At 38.8% G+C, this 16,250-nt stretch overlaps 2 protein-coding genes and 1 long non-coding RNA gene across 6 annotated transcripts in view; 2 read left to right on the plus strand and 1 right to left on the minus strand.

The window, feature by feature from the left end:
* Positions 1-9,372, minus strand: part of LOC116584172 — a 59,611-nt gene extending 50,239 nt beyond the window's left edge. The window contains exon 1 of the long non-coding RNA XR_004283078.1: positions 9,246-9,372. This is a non-coding gene — a long non-coding RNA (uncharacterized LOC116584172). The remainder of the gene's footprint in view (positions 1-9,245) is intronic.
* Positions 1-13,018, plus strand: part of PPP3CC (protein phosphatase 3 catalytic subunit gamma) — a 96,066-nt gene extending 83,048 nt beyond the window's left edge. Inside the window, exons 11-14 of one of the 2 annotated variants that reach the window (XM_032332141.1) lie at positions 2,485-2,566; positions 3,192-3,289; positions 9,294-9,323; positions 10,478-13,018. In XM_032332141.1, the coding sequence (XP_032188032.1) occupies positions 2,485-2,566; positions 3,192-3,289; positions 9,294-9,323; positions 10,478-10,704 (437 nt within the window). In that variant the 3' untranslated portion in view covers positions 10,705-13,018. The remainder of the gene's footprint in view (positions 1-2,484; positions 2,567-3,191; positions 3,290-9,293; positions 9,324-10,477) is intronic. The other variant, XM_032332142.1, reaches the window with a different exon arrangement.
* A 958-nt stretch (positions 13,019-13,976) lies between these two features.
* SORBS3 (sorbin and SH3 domain containing 3) overlaps positions 13,977-16,250 on the plus strand; it is a 29,029-nt gene continuing 26,755 nt past the window's right edge. For all 3 annotated transcript variants that reach the window (XM_032332137.1, XM_032332138.1, XM_032332139.1), the window contains exon 1: positions 13,977-15,756. The gene's annotated coding sequence lies outside the window, so the exon portion shown is untranslated. The remainder of the gene's footprint in view (positions 15,757-16,250) is intronic.

Consider the following 16,250-nt stretch of genomic DNA (forward strand, 5'->3'; position numbering starts at 1 on the left):
GAAATGGCAGCAAAGAAAAATGCATAGAAATAGTCATAGCAGTCAAATTCACAGTAGCCAAAAATTGGAATCAGATCAAATGACCACTGACAGTAAAAAGGATAAATTATGGCATATGTATACATAGCAGAATTGTATACAGTAATGACAGTGAACTACAATAGGCAAAACACAAACATAATCTTGAGCAAAAGAAGCCAGGCACAAAAATATATATTTGATTGTTCTAATTACCTAACATTCAAAAACATTTAAAACCATAATGCTTGTGGATTCACACATGCTTACATGGTAAAACTGTAAAGAGCAGCAAGGAAGTGATTTTAGTAAAAGTCAAGAGGATGATTTTCTTTGGGAAGTGAGAGACATTATACATTTGTATTGTGTAGTTTTATGTTTCTCATACTTGACAATAAAAAGATTTAAAAGTTACCTACACGAACAAGATTGTTGCAGGAATTTTTAGAAGCTGGAAAACAAAGTAATGTTCCTCACTTGGCTGATTCCAGAAAGCTAAAGTAAGAGGGAATGCTGAGTTCCAGCACAGAATTCTCAGAAAGCAAAGGAATGGATAGTAGCAGTTTCTAGAATTGGGAACTATGGATTGGTGGGAGGAGGGAGATGGTCACTGAGCTGTAAGTCGTCTCGGCAGAAGCTGTATGAAAAGCAGTTACACTCCTAGTTGCCACTGGGCAACTGCCTGTTCTCCAGGTCTGGAGGCTAATCTCCAAAAAAAGTGTACACAAAGAATTCCTGGATTAGGGATACAACTGAGGGCATCAATACCTTGCCCAAAACAGGTGAATTAAGTGGTGAGTTGAGTGGCCATGTGCATCCTCAATATTGATCAAAAGAACTCCCTCACAAAGGCCCATGCTGATGACTGCCTGTAAACCTGCCAGTCAGTGGTCCATCCAGCAACTCGGAGAACCTTCTAGGCCCCCATTCTCAATCACAGGCAGACCCTAAGGATTACCAGCCACCTCAGGAAAGTCTTCTAGAAAATCAGCAACACTAACAGCAAAAAGCAATGTGAATGAACTTGAGATTCTGAAGAAAATATGAAACTGAAAAGGGGAACGACTATAATATATAATATCTCTAAAAAGAAACAGGAAGATAGTGGCTCCATTAAACAAAAACATACAGCTTTATTAAGAGATTTGTAGACTGTTCATTTTGCCCTTTGTTTTTGTTCCCTGTTTTCAGCACCATTTGTTTCCAAAATAATATCTCTTTTTTTGTCAAATTTTATTTGCATGACTTGTGGGGATAGGGTATTTTGGATGACAGCTGGTGTGAATTAATGTAAAACTATAAACTTTTAAGAAATGGGAAAGCTGCTGACAAAAAAATCTGTAATTTAATACCCTATCATGCTACCAAGGATGTCTCTTCTGAGCCAATAAAGATAGTAGCCAGCTTCTCTCATTGCATTTCACTTTGTTTTTTTTTCTCTCTTCCATGTCAACTTAAATTTCTCTTCCCATATTTCTATCTTCATCTCCTTGTTTCTTGGTGTCTCTTCTCCCTGAAGATCACTACATTTCAAGCTATCGGAAAGGTATCCGACTAAAATGTGCTAAGAGCTTAATACTCGCTGTCTGTCCCACCACAACCTGTTAATTTTATTAGACCTTTTTAGTTGTCGTTGAGTGATTCAGACAGGCTCTCCATCCTCCCTTTTCTGTTTTAGTGTAAATGTTTTCTTTGCATCTGCTATATAATTCTGCAGGATATTGAGAGCTGGAGAGGTGAGGAAGGAGAGACTATGTTTCTCTTTCTGACTTTTGAGTGTGGTCACCTGGTGCATGCCTGGACCTTGGCTTCTCATGCGTGAGCTGTTCCCTGAACCTTAGATGAGAAAAGGCCATACGATGTTTCTGTAACTTTTTTGGTGTTGCTTTATAAAGACTTTCCCCACCATCATAATTTATATTGCACAGTTGTCTATGGTAGGAAATAACTCACTGGCATGTGAGTAAGTGAGGATTATAGAATGAAAGCAGCCCTCACTAAGTTGAGGAGAGCTAGCTCTGTGTTTTGTTTGCCCGCAGAAGACAACTGTGTGAATCATCACTTGCCATTTGACAGGCCAAACCCCCGCATCCTGAGGTGGCCCACAGCATTCTCAGAAGAGATCTTTGCTCTAGTGACTGTCTTTGTCGACTCGTGTATGTTTCATTCTTTGCTGTACCCTGTATTTCAGAACCACAGATGAGTTCCCTCCTCTTGTAGGTCCATCCAGTCTGTCTGTGTTGTGACCCCCTCCATTTTTTTCATCTTGCTTTTCCCCTCTTCTGGGTGGTTTTTTCTCTTGCTCCTTAGAACTTCTTGGGATTTCTGTTTGTCTAAACAAGCTTAGGCCTTGATTTCTTTTTTAAAATGACAATTTCTTTAACTTAGAAAGATACTTCATCCTGCATTTTTAACAACTAGCCTGTTAACAGTCTTTTAACTCACTGATTCTTTGTATTCCTGAAGGAGGCACGACAGTTCGAAAGGAGGTCATCAAGAATAAAATCAGAGCCATTGGGAAGATGGCACGGGTCTTCTCAATTCTGCGGTAAGGATGAATCTGTCATTACAGTGTGGGAGCAGAGCATTTTGAGAGAAGATTAGAAGTTGATTTCAGAACAGGTTTTTTAGAATTGGAGTTTATATGATTAGATAGGTCTTCAGAGTCAGAACTAAGTGCACATTGAATCTGACCTCTATGTTAAAGTGACTAGAAATGTTTTGGCATACATTCCTTTGGTATGAGCTTAAATGTAGTGAATGGAGTGATTTAGTGTGGCTTCTGGAGCCAGGTTGCCTGTGTTCACATTCTAGCTCAGCCTTTTTTTACTGTATGATTTTGAGCCTCAGTTTCCTTGTCTGTAATATGTGATAATAACAAGACCTGTCCTACACAGTTATTAGGAGGGTTAAATGGCATGATATAATGGAAGCATTAAAATAGTACTTGCCTATTAAGTACCTCTAATTGAAAAACAAGAACCTGCTCGTTGCTTAAAATTGGAATACTTAGAGAAAACATCTCTTTCTTTGGGTCGGGGAAGGGGGATAGGAAGAAGGAGAACCTTTCCTCCATCTCTGTGCATCTTTTCTTAACTTCCCTTCTAGTGTCTTTGAACTGTGGAGCAGTAGCCACCCTGACATTAACACGGGGCTTTCAACTTCCTTTGCAGAGAAGAGAGTGAGAGCGTGCTGACTCTTAAGGGCCTGACTCCAACAGGAACACTCCCTCTAGGTGTCCTCTCAGGAGGAAAACAGACTATTGAGACGGGTGAGTATGAGAAATGCTCCTTTCATGGAATCCCAGCAGTCAACATAAAATTGAAAATCAGGACTTCTTTCAATAAATGTTACTAGAGCAATTGGATATCCACTGGGGGGAAAGTGAATCTTAACTCTTCTTTATATACACAAAAATTAATTCAAAATTAATTATAACTTAAATATAAAAGAAAAAAAAACTTACAAACAAAATATGGAGAGTGTTGGAGTAGGTAGAGTCCTTAGATAGGACACAAAAACTGTTAACCTTAAAAGAAAAAAAATCAATTAATTAAATTTCATTAAAACTAAGAATTTCTAAAAATACATGTTTAGGAAAGGAAATGGCAAGCCATTAACTGAGAGAAGATTTTTTTGCAGTACATATATCTGACAAAGGGCTTAAATTCAGAATCTGTAAAGAACTATAGACTCAATAAAAAAGCACAAACAACCAGTTTTTTAAATGGTCAAAAGATTTTAACAGGCACTTCACAGAAGAGGGTATCAAAGTGTCCAATGAGCATATGGAAATATGCTTAATATAGTTACTCATCTGGGAAATAGACATTGAAACCACGGTGAGATACCACTACATATTTGCCAGAATGGCTAAAATTAAAAAGTCTAATAATACCGAGTGTTGGTAAATTTGTGGTGAATAGAACTGGATACATTGCTGGTGGTCATGTGAATTGGTTTGACTACTTTGGGAAACTCTTGGGCAGTTAAGCAAAGTGTATATCCTACCCCATAATCCAGCAATCCCAGACCTGGTATATTGAAGAGGAATAAGTACATCTATCCACCAAAGGATTTGCATAAGAATGTTCACTAAAGCTTTATTCATAATAGCCCAAAACAGGAAAAATCCAAATGTTCATCAATAGTAGAATAGATAAATGTTCTCTGTTTATACAATGGAATACTATACATCAATGAAAAATAACATTACGAATTCATGCAAAAACATGGTTGAATCTCACAAATATTATGGTAAACTAAAAAAGCTAGGCACAAAAGGGCACAGACTGTCTAATTTATATGTTCAAGAATAGGTACAGTAGCCAAACAGTAATAGAAGTCAGAATGGCACTTCCTCTGGTGGGAAAATATTGACCCATAAGGAGAGAGGGGCTTTCTGGAGTAATGGCAGTGTTCTATATCGCTGTCTGGGTAGTAGTTATACATGGGTATTCATACACAAAAATGTATAGAGCTGTGCGCTTTAGATATGTGCACATATGTCTCACTTACATACTGTTTCTTAAAAAGATTTATTTATTTTAGAAAGCGAGCACTTGAGTTGGGGGCAAGGGAGAGAGAGAAAATCTCAAGCAGACTCCCTGCTGAGCATGGAGCCCTCAGGGAACTCGATCTCACAACCCTGAGATCATGACCCGAGCTGAAATCAAGAATTGGTCACTTAATTGACTAAGCCACCCAAGCACCCCACTTACGCTTGTTTTATTTGGGGGTGTTAGAATTTCTCAGAGAGGGTGTTTGCCTCTGCCTGAGAGCAGAGTGCCAGTTCTAAAAAGCATGTGGACACTGTCTTATAAGGATAGGGCTTTATGGAACCCTGGGATGAAAATATTGATGTTTGTCAGGATAGACGTAGATCTAATCAACCAAGACAACTAATTCTAGGCACAAAAATTGCAGTTGAAACATTAACACCTTAAACTAGAGTTTCACTGCTTTTTTGCCCCTGGTTTGTTAAATTGTTTCTATTTAAGTTTTTCTTTTTTCTTGTCATCTCATTACTTATAGGAATACTTTGCTTTTTGTGGTAAGTCTGCTGATACTGATTAATAGAAATAAGCCCTTTATCCCCCTTTCTGTTTATGGGATTGAATTCCTCCTTCTCTTTCAAATTAAATACTGGAATATTGGAGTTTAACTATTTAGAAGGAGGAATGAACATTTTTCTCCTTGGAAGTACATAACTAGTTATGAGACTGATGTGCTGCCTACTATGCTGAGGCACCTAGTACATGACTAATTAATTTCTTTTGTTTCATGGAAAGGATTTGTAAACTATTTGAGGATGAATTTTTTTCTCCCAAATGAATGTACAGTTTCTTGTGAGCAAAATACTTCCTCCATTGCTTTGGTAATTAGTCATGTGAGTTACGGTGAGAGCACTTCTGACAAGGCAGGTTGGAATTAGTAGGAAACACTATGGGTGAAGAAAAAGGGAATGTCTTCTACGTCCTTACTTGAAAGGTTTTGGAAACTTGCTGATCCACAAAGTTGTTTCAGTCTGGACATTGAAAAAGAGCAGATCTGGGATGAATTAGGAGGAGAATTATATGGATATGCTATTTGGAGATTTGTTTGTGTATAGTCTTTGGTCTGCCTTTTGTTCTCAGTCCCAAGTATATAGTTTCTCTTCATTCCTAATTGGAATATGAGTGTTACAAACAAATACAATTTTTTATTGATGCTTTTGAAATTGATAGACATCTTCAGGAATGCGTAAGAATAAAACTAAGCTGGAGCTAACTTTTTTTTTTTTTTTTTTAAATTTGACAGACAGTGATCACGAGTAGGTAGAGAGGCAGGCAGAAAGAGAGAGAGAGAGGAGGAAGCAGGCTCCTCGCTGAGCAGAGAGCCCAATGTGGGGCTTGATCCCAGGACCCTGGGACCATGACCTGAGTCGAAGGCAGAGGCTTTAACCCACTGAGCCACCCAGGCGCCCCTGGAGCTAACTTTTTAGAGCTTTTTATGTCTCTTATCGACTGACAGAAAGTGCATTTGTCATTTTCCAATCAGAGTTTTAGTTCTACAAGTTCATTGGCAAACTGGAGCATTAGCTAAAAAAGACCTTTTATTGTTCCTGTAACTTTACTTGGAGAGCTTTCCACCAACAATATCCCATATGGCTTTATAGCATATATTCATTTATGCCTTACCTTGTTTCTAGAGGGATTTGAATAAGTTACAGTATACATATAACACATTGAAGTAAAAATAAATATGCTTGGAATTTGGAGCACAAAGGAAAAACAAACAAACAAAAAGCCAATAGATAGCCACAAATTTTACTCCCAAGCTCCCTAGTACTGAAATAAAGAAGATTGCCAGGAACTGAATGAAATTCACAAAGGCCATAAAATAAAAAACAAATAAGTTATAAATTGGACTACATCAAAATTAACATGTGTGCTGGAAATGGAACCATCATCAAGAAAGTGAAAAGACAGGGGCGCCTGGGTGGCTCAGTGGATTAAGCCGCTGCCTTCGGCTCAGGTCATGATCTCGGTGTCCTGGGATCGAGCTCCGCATCGGGCTCTTTGCTCAGCGGGAGCCTGCTTCTCTCTCTCTCTCTGCCTGACTCTCCGCCTACTTGTGATTTCTCTCTCTGTCAAATAAATAAATAAAATCTTTAAAAAAAAAAAAAAAAAGAAAGTGAAAAGACAATGCAGCCCATAGATGGGTGGAAATATTTACAAATCATATGTTTGATAAGGAACTGGTATCTAGAAAATAGAAAGAACCCTTGTAATTGAATAATAAAAAGACAACCCAATTAAAAAATGGGTAAAATTGAATAGGCATTTCCAAAGACATACAAGTGGCCAACAAGCATGGGAAAAGTTGCTCAATCATTAGACGTTAGGGAAATACAGATCCAAACCACAACAAGATACCACTTCACACCCGCCAGGATGGGTGTGATCACAAAGACAGATAGTAGCAAGTACTGATGAGAATGTAGAGAAATTAGGACCCTCACACCCTGCTGATGGAGATGTGAAATGGTGCAGTACTTTGGAAACCAATCTTGACAGTTCCTTAGATGCTTAAACATGCAGTTGATCTTATGACCAGCTGTTCCACTTTTAGCTATATACCCCCAGAAAACTGAGAACATATCCACACAAAGACTTGTACGCAGATACTCACTTCAACATTTTTCTTTAGAGCCGAGAAGTGGAAATGGCTCAGATGTCCATCACGTAATGAGGTGGCTCTTCACACAGTAGTGTACTGTTCAGTCATAGAAAGGAATGAAGTACTGGTACATGCTTCAACGGGACTAAACCTTAAAAACATGCTAAATGAGGGGAGCCTGGGTGGCTCAGTCATTAAGGGTTTGCCTTTGGCTCAGGTCATGATCCCAGGGTCCTGGGATAGAGCCCTGTGTCAGGCTCCCTGCTCAGCAAGAAGCCTAATTCTCCCTCTGCCCCTCCCCCTGCTGTGCTCCCTCTCTCACTCTCTGTCAAATAAATAAATCTTTTTAAAAAAACAAAAACATGCTAAGTGAAAGAAGCCAATCACTAAAATCACATATGGTACGATTCCATTTATTTGAAATGTCCAAAACAGGCAAATGTGTAGAGACAAAGTTGATTATTGGTTGGCTCTAGGATTAATGGAAAGGGATTAGGGAGGTAAATAGCATTCTTTTGAGGGTGATGAAAATGTTCTAACTATAGATTGTGGTGATGGTTATACAGCTCTAAATATATTAGATCATTGAACTGTACACTTTAAATAACTGAATTTTATAGTATGTGAATTATGTTTCAGTAAAGAAATAAAATAAAATATTTATATAAATATAAATTAAATGTAAATAAACCAGTTTCTCGGGGGGGTTTGTGACTTTTTCTTATATATAATGCCCCTTAATGCAGGCTGGTGTCTTTATACCCAGTGCAAAAAAGCATTCCAAAAGGACCCAAGACAGTGTAATACTAGTACACATTTCACCACATAACACTTAAAATCTAATTAGACCAATAACCTATATACAAATTTCAGGCTATGCTTTGTTCTTCAACTTTGTAACAGCAGGAGGGATGTACTGTTTGAAGGCACTACCTTTTCTTGTGAACATTTATTTGTTCTATTTGAGGAGATTAGAGAGGGTGTGACATTGCTTTACCACAGGCCTACATGTGGTTGACAAATTTCAGCACTCGATAAATTGATTCCAAGTTTCCAGTTTTCACATTGTGACAGGAAGCTAACTGTCAGTTCTTCCAGTTTTTCCTCTCTTACTGATATCAAAACCTCAGGAACAGCAAACTGTCCTGTTCATTATTTTTCCCTGACTTGTAAAAATCAGTACTGAGGAACTGAGAGGGTTCTTCTAATAAGATCTTTCTTGCAACAACCTGTAACCTTTTCATGTATTAGGGGTTTTACTGCTTTAAAAAGATGATGCAAGGAAGTTTACCTGTTGACACTAATTTTTAAATTGCTTCCTTTTCCATCACCAAAGGAAAAGGTCCTCTTAATAATTGGCCCGCTCTCTCCTGCACAGTGAATGGAAACCATATGGGTTGGAAATGGCTGCTTTTACTAGATCTCCTATCCCAGATGGTACAGGAGTTTGTGTCCGGTATTGAGTACTTTTATGTCTTTGCCAGTTTAGTACTCCACCCCTGGGCAAGAAATAACCACTCACTTAAAACCCATGTTTCTCTCCTTCCAAATGCTAATCTGTTATTCAAAGGCCATTCTTTTTTTATTAAGTAATTAAAAAGGACAGTTGGACCCCACATAAATTCCTTAAGAACAATAAGTAGTTTCAAGTAACTGTTTTGAGTAGGACCTAGCAACAGTGCATTTAATACCATCTGAGCTATTAGAAACTAAAGAACAGTTGTAATGTTAAATTATTTGACTCAAGTTATTTTGATACAGGAATGTCAAAACGTACATTAGCAGCTGGCTATTTAAAAATGAGGAAAGCAACATAACTTTCGGTTTTTTATAGTCAGCTTGACTGACCCATTGTCTTAGCTATAAATGCTATTAGCTAAAAGGGTTCCCATACCACCCAAAATGTTAAAAGTATTAGAAACTCTCCCACATCATATTTCCCCCCAATTTAGTGTTTCACAGTAATCCTTGCTTCTCTAACTAGTTGACCTTTATTATGGATGGGAATAGGCTGAGGTGGGAGCCTGGGTTGTCTGTGCTGGCAGCAATACTGTTGGTTTACTCACTCTTTTTCTGTCTTCATTTTTGCATGCCACTGCTCCTGCCTCTTACAGCCACAGTAGAAGCGGTAGAGGCCCGGGAAGGTATGGCCATATTCCTATGATAGATGTGATCTTATGTCTGTCTACTAGTTTTAAAGAGTTGTGTCAGCATTTGAAATCGTCTATTATTGCATCAGCAGAACTGTAACAGTGAGGAAAGGGATAAATATTTCTAGGCATGCTCACAAAGTGTTTCCTTTGTATCCCGTATTTGTTTAATGTAAATGACCCTCTCCATAGCTAAAGTCCTCTGTGGACTCTGTCAGTTTTAATGCAATGGCTGAAGCTTAAGCAACTGGTCATGAGGAATCAGGTGGTTTAATCCTGTAGCCCTTCCATATAGAAGTGACTTCTTTGTGATTACTAGAAACTCAAATAGGTCAGCCTCTTTATCTAATGGTTCTAAAGGATATCAAGAGCAGAGGCAAAAGTGGACTAGGATTTAGTTTGATTTGTTTCTGAGGTTGCCCTAAGGAAGTCAAGCTAAATTATCTCTGTTTCTCTGAAAACAAATTTTGAGTAACAGGTCATCTAGGAATCTGACGAAGAAAATCATTAGAATTTATAAACTTGTGTTATTAATTTAATTGTGTTGTTATGTAAGGTAGCTCAAAATGGGAATGTCTTTCCTTGGTGATACAAAAGTTCAGTCAGAAGGAAGATATCCAGAAGCTATTATCTAGATGCCTTTTAACTTACATTTAGCTCCTGGTTGTGCATGAGAAAAAGCTGTCCTTCTAAATGAAAAGATGAGCTCTTTTATTATTTTTTTATTATTTTTTTGGTGATCAGTATGCTGTTCGTGCTCAAGTTGACTACTCTGTTCAACTTGTTCTGTTATTCCAATGTTGCCTTTTCTCTTACATTAAGCATGTTTCAGGCCCATAAGAAATCCTTACTCAAATGTGTTGAGGTTCAGAATGAACTTGTTAGCCATTTGTCAGGTTTACTTATGCCATGATTAATTGTAATGAGCTTCTGTGAAAATTACTTGCACAGTTTCAACTGCCCTATTTGCCATAAGATGCAGTAGCTTCAGGTGAGGTTGATTCAAGTCAAATATTGCCTGTTACCTTCACCAGACATGTGTTCCGACCCTTCTATGGTTTTCTCTAGGAAGTTGCTGTATGCTAAAAAACTTCAAGCTTGTTGCTTTGTTGTCTAATCGAGCTCCTCCCTTTCCTGTTTTCCTGTAGCCATCAGAGGGTTTTCACTTCAGCACAGGATCCGGAGTTTTGAAGAAGCCCGAGGTCTGGACCGAATTAATGAGCGGATGCCACCCCGAAAAGACAGCCAGTACCCTGATGGGCCAGTGAAATTGGTGGGCCCTGCACAGCCCAGTGCTGCGCACAGGAGTGACAGGGGGAGAAGAGCCAATAATGACGCAGAGCCCTGCTGTGGCACAGGTGGATCCAAAACTTAAGAACAAATTTTATTTATTTCTTATTGGAAAACAAAACAAAAACAACTTTAACAACTTAAACCTGGAGGTGCATTCATAATTCACTCTGCATTTATGCTGTAAGAAAGGTGACCATTTTATAAATTGTTTTTAATTTATGTTTAATATATAGAAAAAGTGCATCTGTTTTGTTTTTCCCTTTTTTTCCTACTTTTGAAGAACTGATCTGATTGTCTGATACATATGTGAAGTTCTGTGCTGCAGAGGGGACCTTCCCCTAATAAAAGGGCCTTGGAAACCTCCACCCTGGTTTTGAACTAGCCAGCCTTTTCTCCTGTTCTTTTGGAAGGTAATATCTTTCATTTCAGACTAATAATAGTGTTTCAAACATAAGAGGGTGTTTTCCTTTTCCCTGTCTACAGGGTGCCGTTGAAGAAGATTGCTCAGATTTCAGTGGCTAAAACTTCTCTTCTTACGGAAAACTTGATTAGAGTAGAACTTCTAAATGAATAACCCAAACCCAGTGATTTGAGGGCCAAGGAGATGTTTTCCATATAACCTACTTTATTCTGAACTCTTAGTTCTTTTTAGTATGTTCTATGTTCTAGTAAGGCAGAATAAAAGCAGTGAGGGATTTTCTTAGAGTTACTCAAAATTTCTTCTTCCAGCCATGGGCATGATGGGTTTAAACTTCCCTTAGAGCTTCGGACATTTGGAACAGTTTGCTTTCATTTTTGAAGCCCAAGTGATGTACCCAACTGCAAAGGAAGCTACATTTCTAAATATTGTACGAATGCCCTCTGTAGCACTCCTGGTAGTAAGAGGCGTTTATGTCCTGCTATGTGATTGCATCAGCACTTGTGTCTGTTCTCCCTGTGGTCCTTCTGCTTTTCTGTGTCAGTGTTTTAAAAACCAACAGGGGTAATGGAAACTGACTAGGGTAGAGTGATCCCCTTATGATTTAGAAGTCTTGCTAAAGGGCATTGGATGATGAGGATTTCCTATATTGTATATCAATTCCTGTGATGTTTCTCCATCTTTAAACACTCATTAGGTTGAAACTGTATGTCAGTCTCTGTCAGCATATTTTGGAATACAAAAACAAGTGTTCAGATTCAGTTTTTGAATAGCTTAGTTTTTCAAGTAACAACTAGCGAGGGAAAGAAATTTCGGTGATCCTTGGGCTCCCGTTTTTAGTTTAGTCTGGTGACAGGTGCCATGTCATAATACTCATTGGTCAACTTCGCAGTGACTGTGCATGTCTGGGTAATACTACACCAAAGTGCTTATTGACAGAATCCTTAAAATCATTTAGGAGGTAGGAGTCCAGCAAATTGAAGCAAGCATCCTGACAATAGTGCTTTACGTTAAGTAAGCTTTAAGGACACCAGAAACCTTTTTCCAAAAAAGACCCGCATAATTTCACTGGAAGAATGAGGATTTAGCCTATCTGTCTCTGTTTTCCTATACCATTTGCTAACAGTTCCCAGTTTATGACAGAGATCAAAGTATTTTAGGGCTTGGAATCTGGTAGCATGGATTGCTCTGTCACTAAAAAATGGTAGGGAGGGTATGGGGGAAGGAGAGAACAGACCTCTTACTGGGTCATGAATAAAACCTACGAAAGGAGGGACACAAAGTCTTGAGTAGTATCTTTACTGATCATCATTTTTTTATATTCAAAGAGGGAATTCTTCACCCGGATAGCCTCACAGACCTCCTTCCCCCAGCCCCAGTGTAGAAAGGACCACTGTTTTGGAAATCTCACCTAAGATGAAGGTCAGTCCACATGACAGATTTGATGGATGCGAGTCTCCTCTCCTTCTCTTTTCTCCTAGCTGAGGCTGTTACACTTACATAGTCTGCAGGTAGAAACCACTCTTAAGGGCTTCAGTCATCAGACAAGTAGTGAAATAGTTACTGAAAATCCTGCAAGCAAGAAAGTACTGGTCTAGTGAAGGGATTATTATTTATGAATGTCTTAATTATCTTCTCAAAAACAAGTTGTACAGTAAAGCAAGGTTCCTTGACAGAGGTGTGGCAAAAGACCTATAAATACAGAGAACAATCTGAGGGTTGACAGATGGAGGGGGATGGGCAAAATGGGTGAAGGTGAGAGGGAAATCCAGGCCTCCAGTTATGAATGAATGAGTCATGGAAATAAAAGACACAGCATAAGAAATACAGTCAATGTTACCATAATAGGGATGTAAGGGGGGGACACATGGTAGCTACACTTGTGGTAAACAGTATGATATATAAACTTGTCAAATCACTAAGTCATACATCTGAAATGTAACATGAGTCAACTATACTCAAAAAGAAAAAAAAAAAAGTATTTTACAGGTGCCCTGTGAGCTGTGGAAAGATCAGCCAGAGAGGTAAGAAGTCATGCAAGAAAATCAGAGTGAGTTTATAATAAAGCAACAAGGAAGTTAGGTTTGAAAATTCAAATTCTATTGAATTCTAAAGGTAAAGTTATTTCTTATGTTCTATAGAAAGTTGAGGTATGTGTTTCAAGAGTTTGGAAAGTTGTGTATAAATGTGTCTCCATGTGGTACATGTAGCTTCTGAAAATGAGACCATCAGTCTGTACTTTCATCTGTATTTGCACCTGTGACTCAAGACGGTTCAGAAGGTGTGAGCCTTGGGGATATGTGGATATATCCATATGTGGATATACATATTGTGACAACAGTACTTGTTTTTCACTTTAGACCTCATTGGAGGGTTTTCAGCATGTTTTTGAATGTTTTACTCTCCCAGGATGGCTGATTGCCTGTTCCAGGTTTGTCTAAGGCCATCATTTCAAACATTTTAGCTGATGTCAGAGCTCTGTAGTATCCCCATTCTCAAAGCCTCCTCTGTTTTATTAAATCTTCCCTCTGCATGTTTTAAAGATACTAAAAATGCTTTTCTCTTATTCCCCTTTACTTTAGGGCCCCTAGGGACCTTATTTTCTTCAACTCCTCCCATCTGGGGGGAGAAAAACACTTCGTATATCAGTTCCTTAGACATGGTGCATACCTGTATACTTTACTGAAATATCATTTTAAAAAATGACACTTCCAAAGGACTAGTTTTTCTAATTTTGTTTTACATCTACATCATATGGAATTTCGAATTGATTGGATGTCTATTTTTTAAAAGATTTTATTTATTTATTTGACAGACAGAGATCACAAGTAGTCAGAGAGGCAGGCAGAGAGAGAGGAGGAAGCAGGCTCCCTGCTGAGCAGAGAGATTGATGTGGGGCTGAATCCAGGACCCTGGGATCATGACCTGAGCTGAAGGCAGAAGCTTAACCCACTGAGCCACCCAGGCACCCAGGATGACTGGTTTTTGTTTTTTAAATAAAAATTTGAAAACTCATCTAACACAAACTTAAAACATACATACTTTTAAAATTTCTGTGTTCTGAATATTTAGAGCAAAAACAACCCAAGAAGCCAAGGGGGGTGTGTGTGTGTGTGTGTTTAATGGAATGCTTAAACAAAAGCAGCCTCACTTTTCTTTAAAACCTCAAGGCACACACTTGGTTATGGGACAGACATTGCTGATTGGCGTAACTGCCCTTTTTTGACTGGGTACTAACCGGCACAGTGAAAATTGTGTATCACACTCTGATGGGCTTGATCTGGCTCCTTGCCTAGGGATAGGAAAATCAGACTCTCCAGGAATATCAGTATTTCTCATATCCTTCTGTCTATATTTACATGGCCTTTTCTGTTCCGACACAAACAGTTGTGGTTCAGTGAGGCAAATTCCTGTCAATAGCAAAGATTTGATATCTTATCCTAATAACTTAGTTATGACTTCCTGACACTGCTCAAAATAGGAAAAGAAAAATCCTTTTATTTGTTTTGCCAACAGAATATTATTTAATGTCATTAAGGAGCAAGGGTGAGATTTCTAAAATTAGATAACTTTGGGGCTTTTCAGCCTTGTCTTTGTCCCATAGATCCTCTTCTAAATAATATTAAAACAAAATTTGAGGTAGCTGGTCTTCATAAGAAAATACTATAAACCATGCTTATGTGACATGCAGCTGGGTTTACATGGTCGTTACTCAAGAGTCTCCAGCCTCTCAGAAGAAGTAAGGCTAAAATCACTTCCCTCCACCCTCCTTTGTTTTATGTAAATAAAACAGTTCACATTTTAGGGAGAACTTATCCCAGATGACCTAGTTTATAGTTTTTCTTTCTATTCATTATCAGATTTTTTCCTCCAGTTTTTGTATTGAAAATTATTTCTGACCCCATGTCATTCTAGAATCCCCAATATTTGCTATGGTTGTTATAGTAACAGTGGAACCCAAGTTTTTTTCAGAGCATTATTCAGCTTTTCATACCTAGGCAGAAACAATTTCACAGGGAAGGTAAACCCAAAGCCCCAGTTATGGGAATGAGTTTCCAATTTCCTAAATCATTTGTGGTTATAATGATGGGTACCATCTTGCCTGGCACCTGGTCCACATCTTTCCAGAAGTCTGCTATTAGAAGGGCAGCCTGTGGGGCCCCAACAGGAGCCAGAGGAGGGTCTGGATGACCTGAAGGGTAGTTGCAAGCATTGTGTTGCCGTAGTCCCTCTTCAGCACGGCTCGGGTGAAATGCTCCCAGGAAAGAGCAGATGTGTCTAGAGAAAATTGTGTAGTTGGAAAGAAAGGGTTGTTACTGTTGAGTTGTACAGAGAACTGTGTTAACAGTAGAGCTTTGTGCCGTTGCCACAGTGTGAAAGAGGGGACCTGTATTACTCTGAGACTCATGGTCTGCCCTGCATATGTCTAGTCAGCCGAAGTGAATGGGGCCAGGCTTAGCTGCCTTCATCTATGCAGTCACAAAGGTAAAGATGATACTGGCGAGGATATTCCCTCCCGGGAGGCCTTGGCCTCACGCCCCAGCAACCTTGGCAAGACTTGCTAAATAACACCTTTGTCTGAGACAGGGTTATGCATCTTCTCCTCTTCTACACCCTCATGACAAGTCAAGGTGGTTTAAGATCAAGAAGCAAGGACATGGCTGTGGACCATCCCTCTGAGCAGCTCTAAAGTAGGGCCATGCATACTGCCTTCCTGTAAGTTCTTGCCCAGATCCCCTTCACTCCCTTGACATAGCTGTCTCCAAATAACGTTTTGTGGGTTTTGTTTTGGGCTTTTTTTTTAGCTTGTTAAACTGAAAGTGCTTGTAATAAGAAGGAAGCTTACCACAGATTTTGATTTTCAGCAAGAAAGACAGGTTTTTTGGTCTGTTAGAGAACCTTTTCTAAGATGCCGTCATGAACGCCTTACTTTTCCTTTCTCAATACACTGTGACCAATAGTATTTTTTTCCCAGTGGAAATGTTAGCAGGCATTTTCCAAGAAAGGATTCTGGTTTTGCTTCCTAAATGAGGTGGTCAGACATAGATTAGCTCATGATGTCATTTTTTAAAAGGCTTTTCTGAATGATGGATTATTTGCTTGTGCTGAGAGATTACTTGCTTTTTCGTGTTTTGGGTTAGGTTAAAGAAAATGGTGGAAATGTTATTTATTGGCAGAAATTAACAAGTCTTTTGTGATCAAGAAACTAA

Source organism: Mustela erminea, chromosome 2 (genome assembly GCF_009829155.1).
Source record: "Mustela erminea isolate mMusErm1 chromosome 2, mMusErm1.Pri, whole genome shotgun sequence".
In the NCBI taxonomy this organism is placed as follows: Eukaryota; Metazoa; Chordata; class Mammalia; order Carnivora; family Mustelidae; genus Mustela; species Mustela erminea.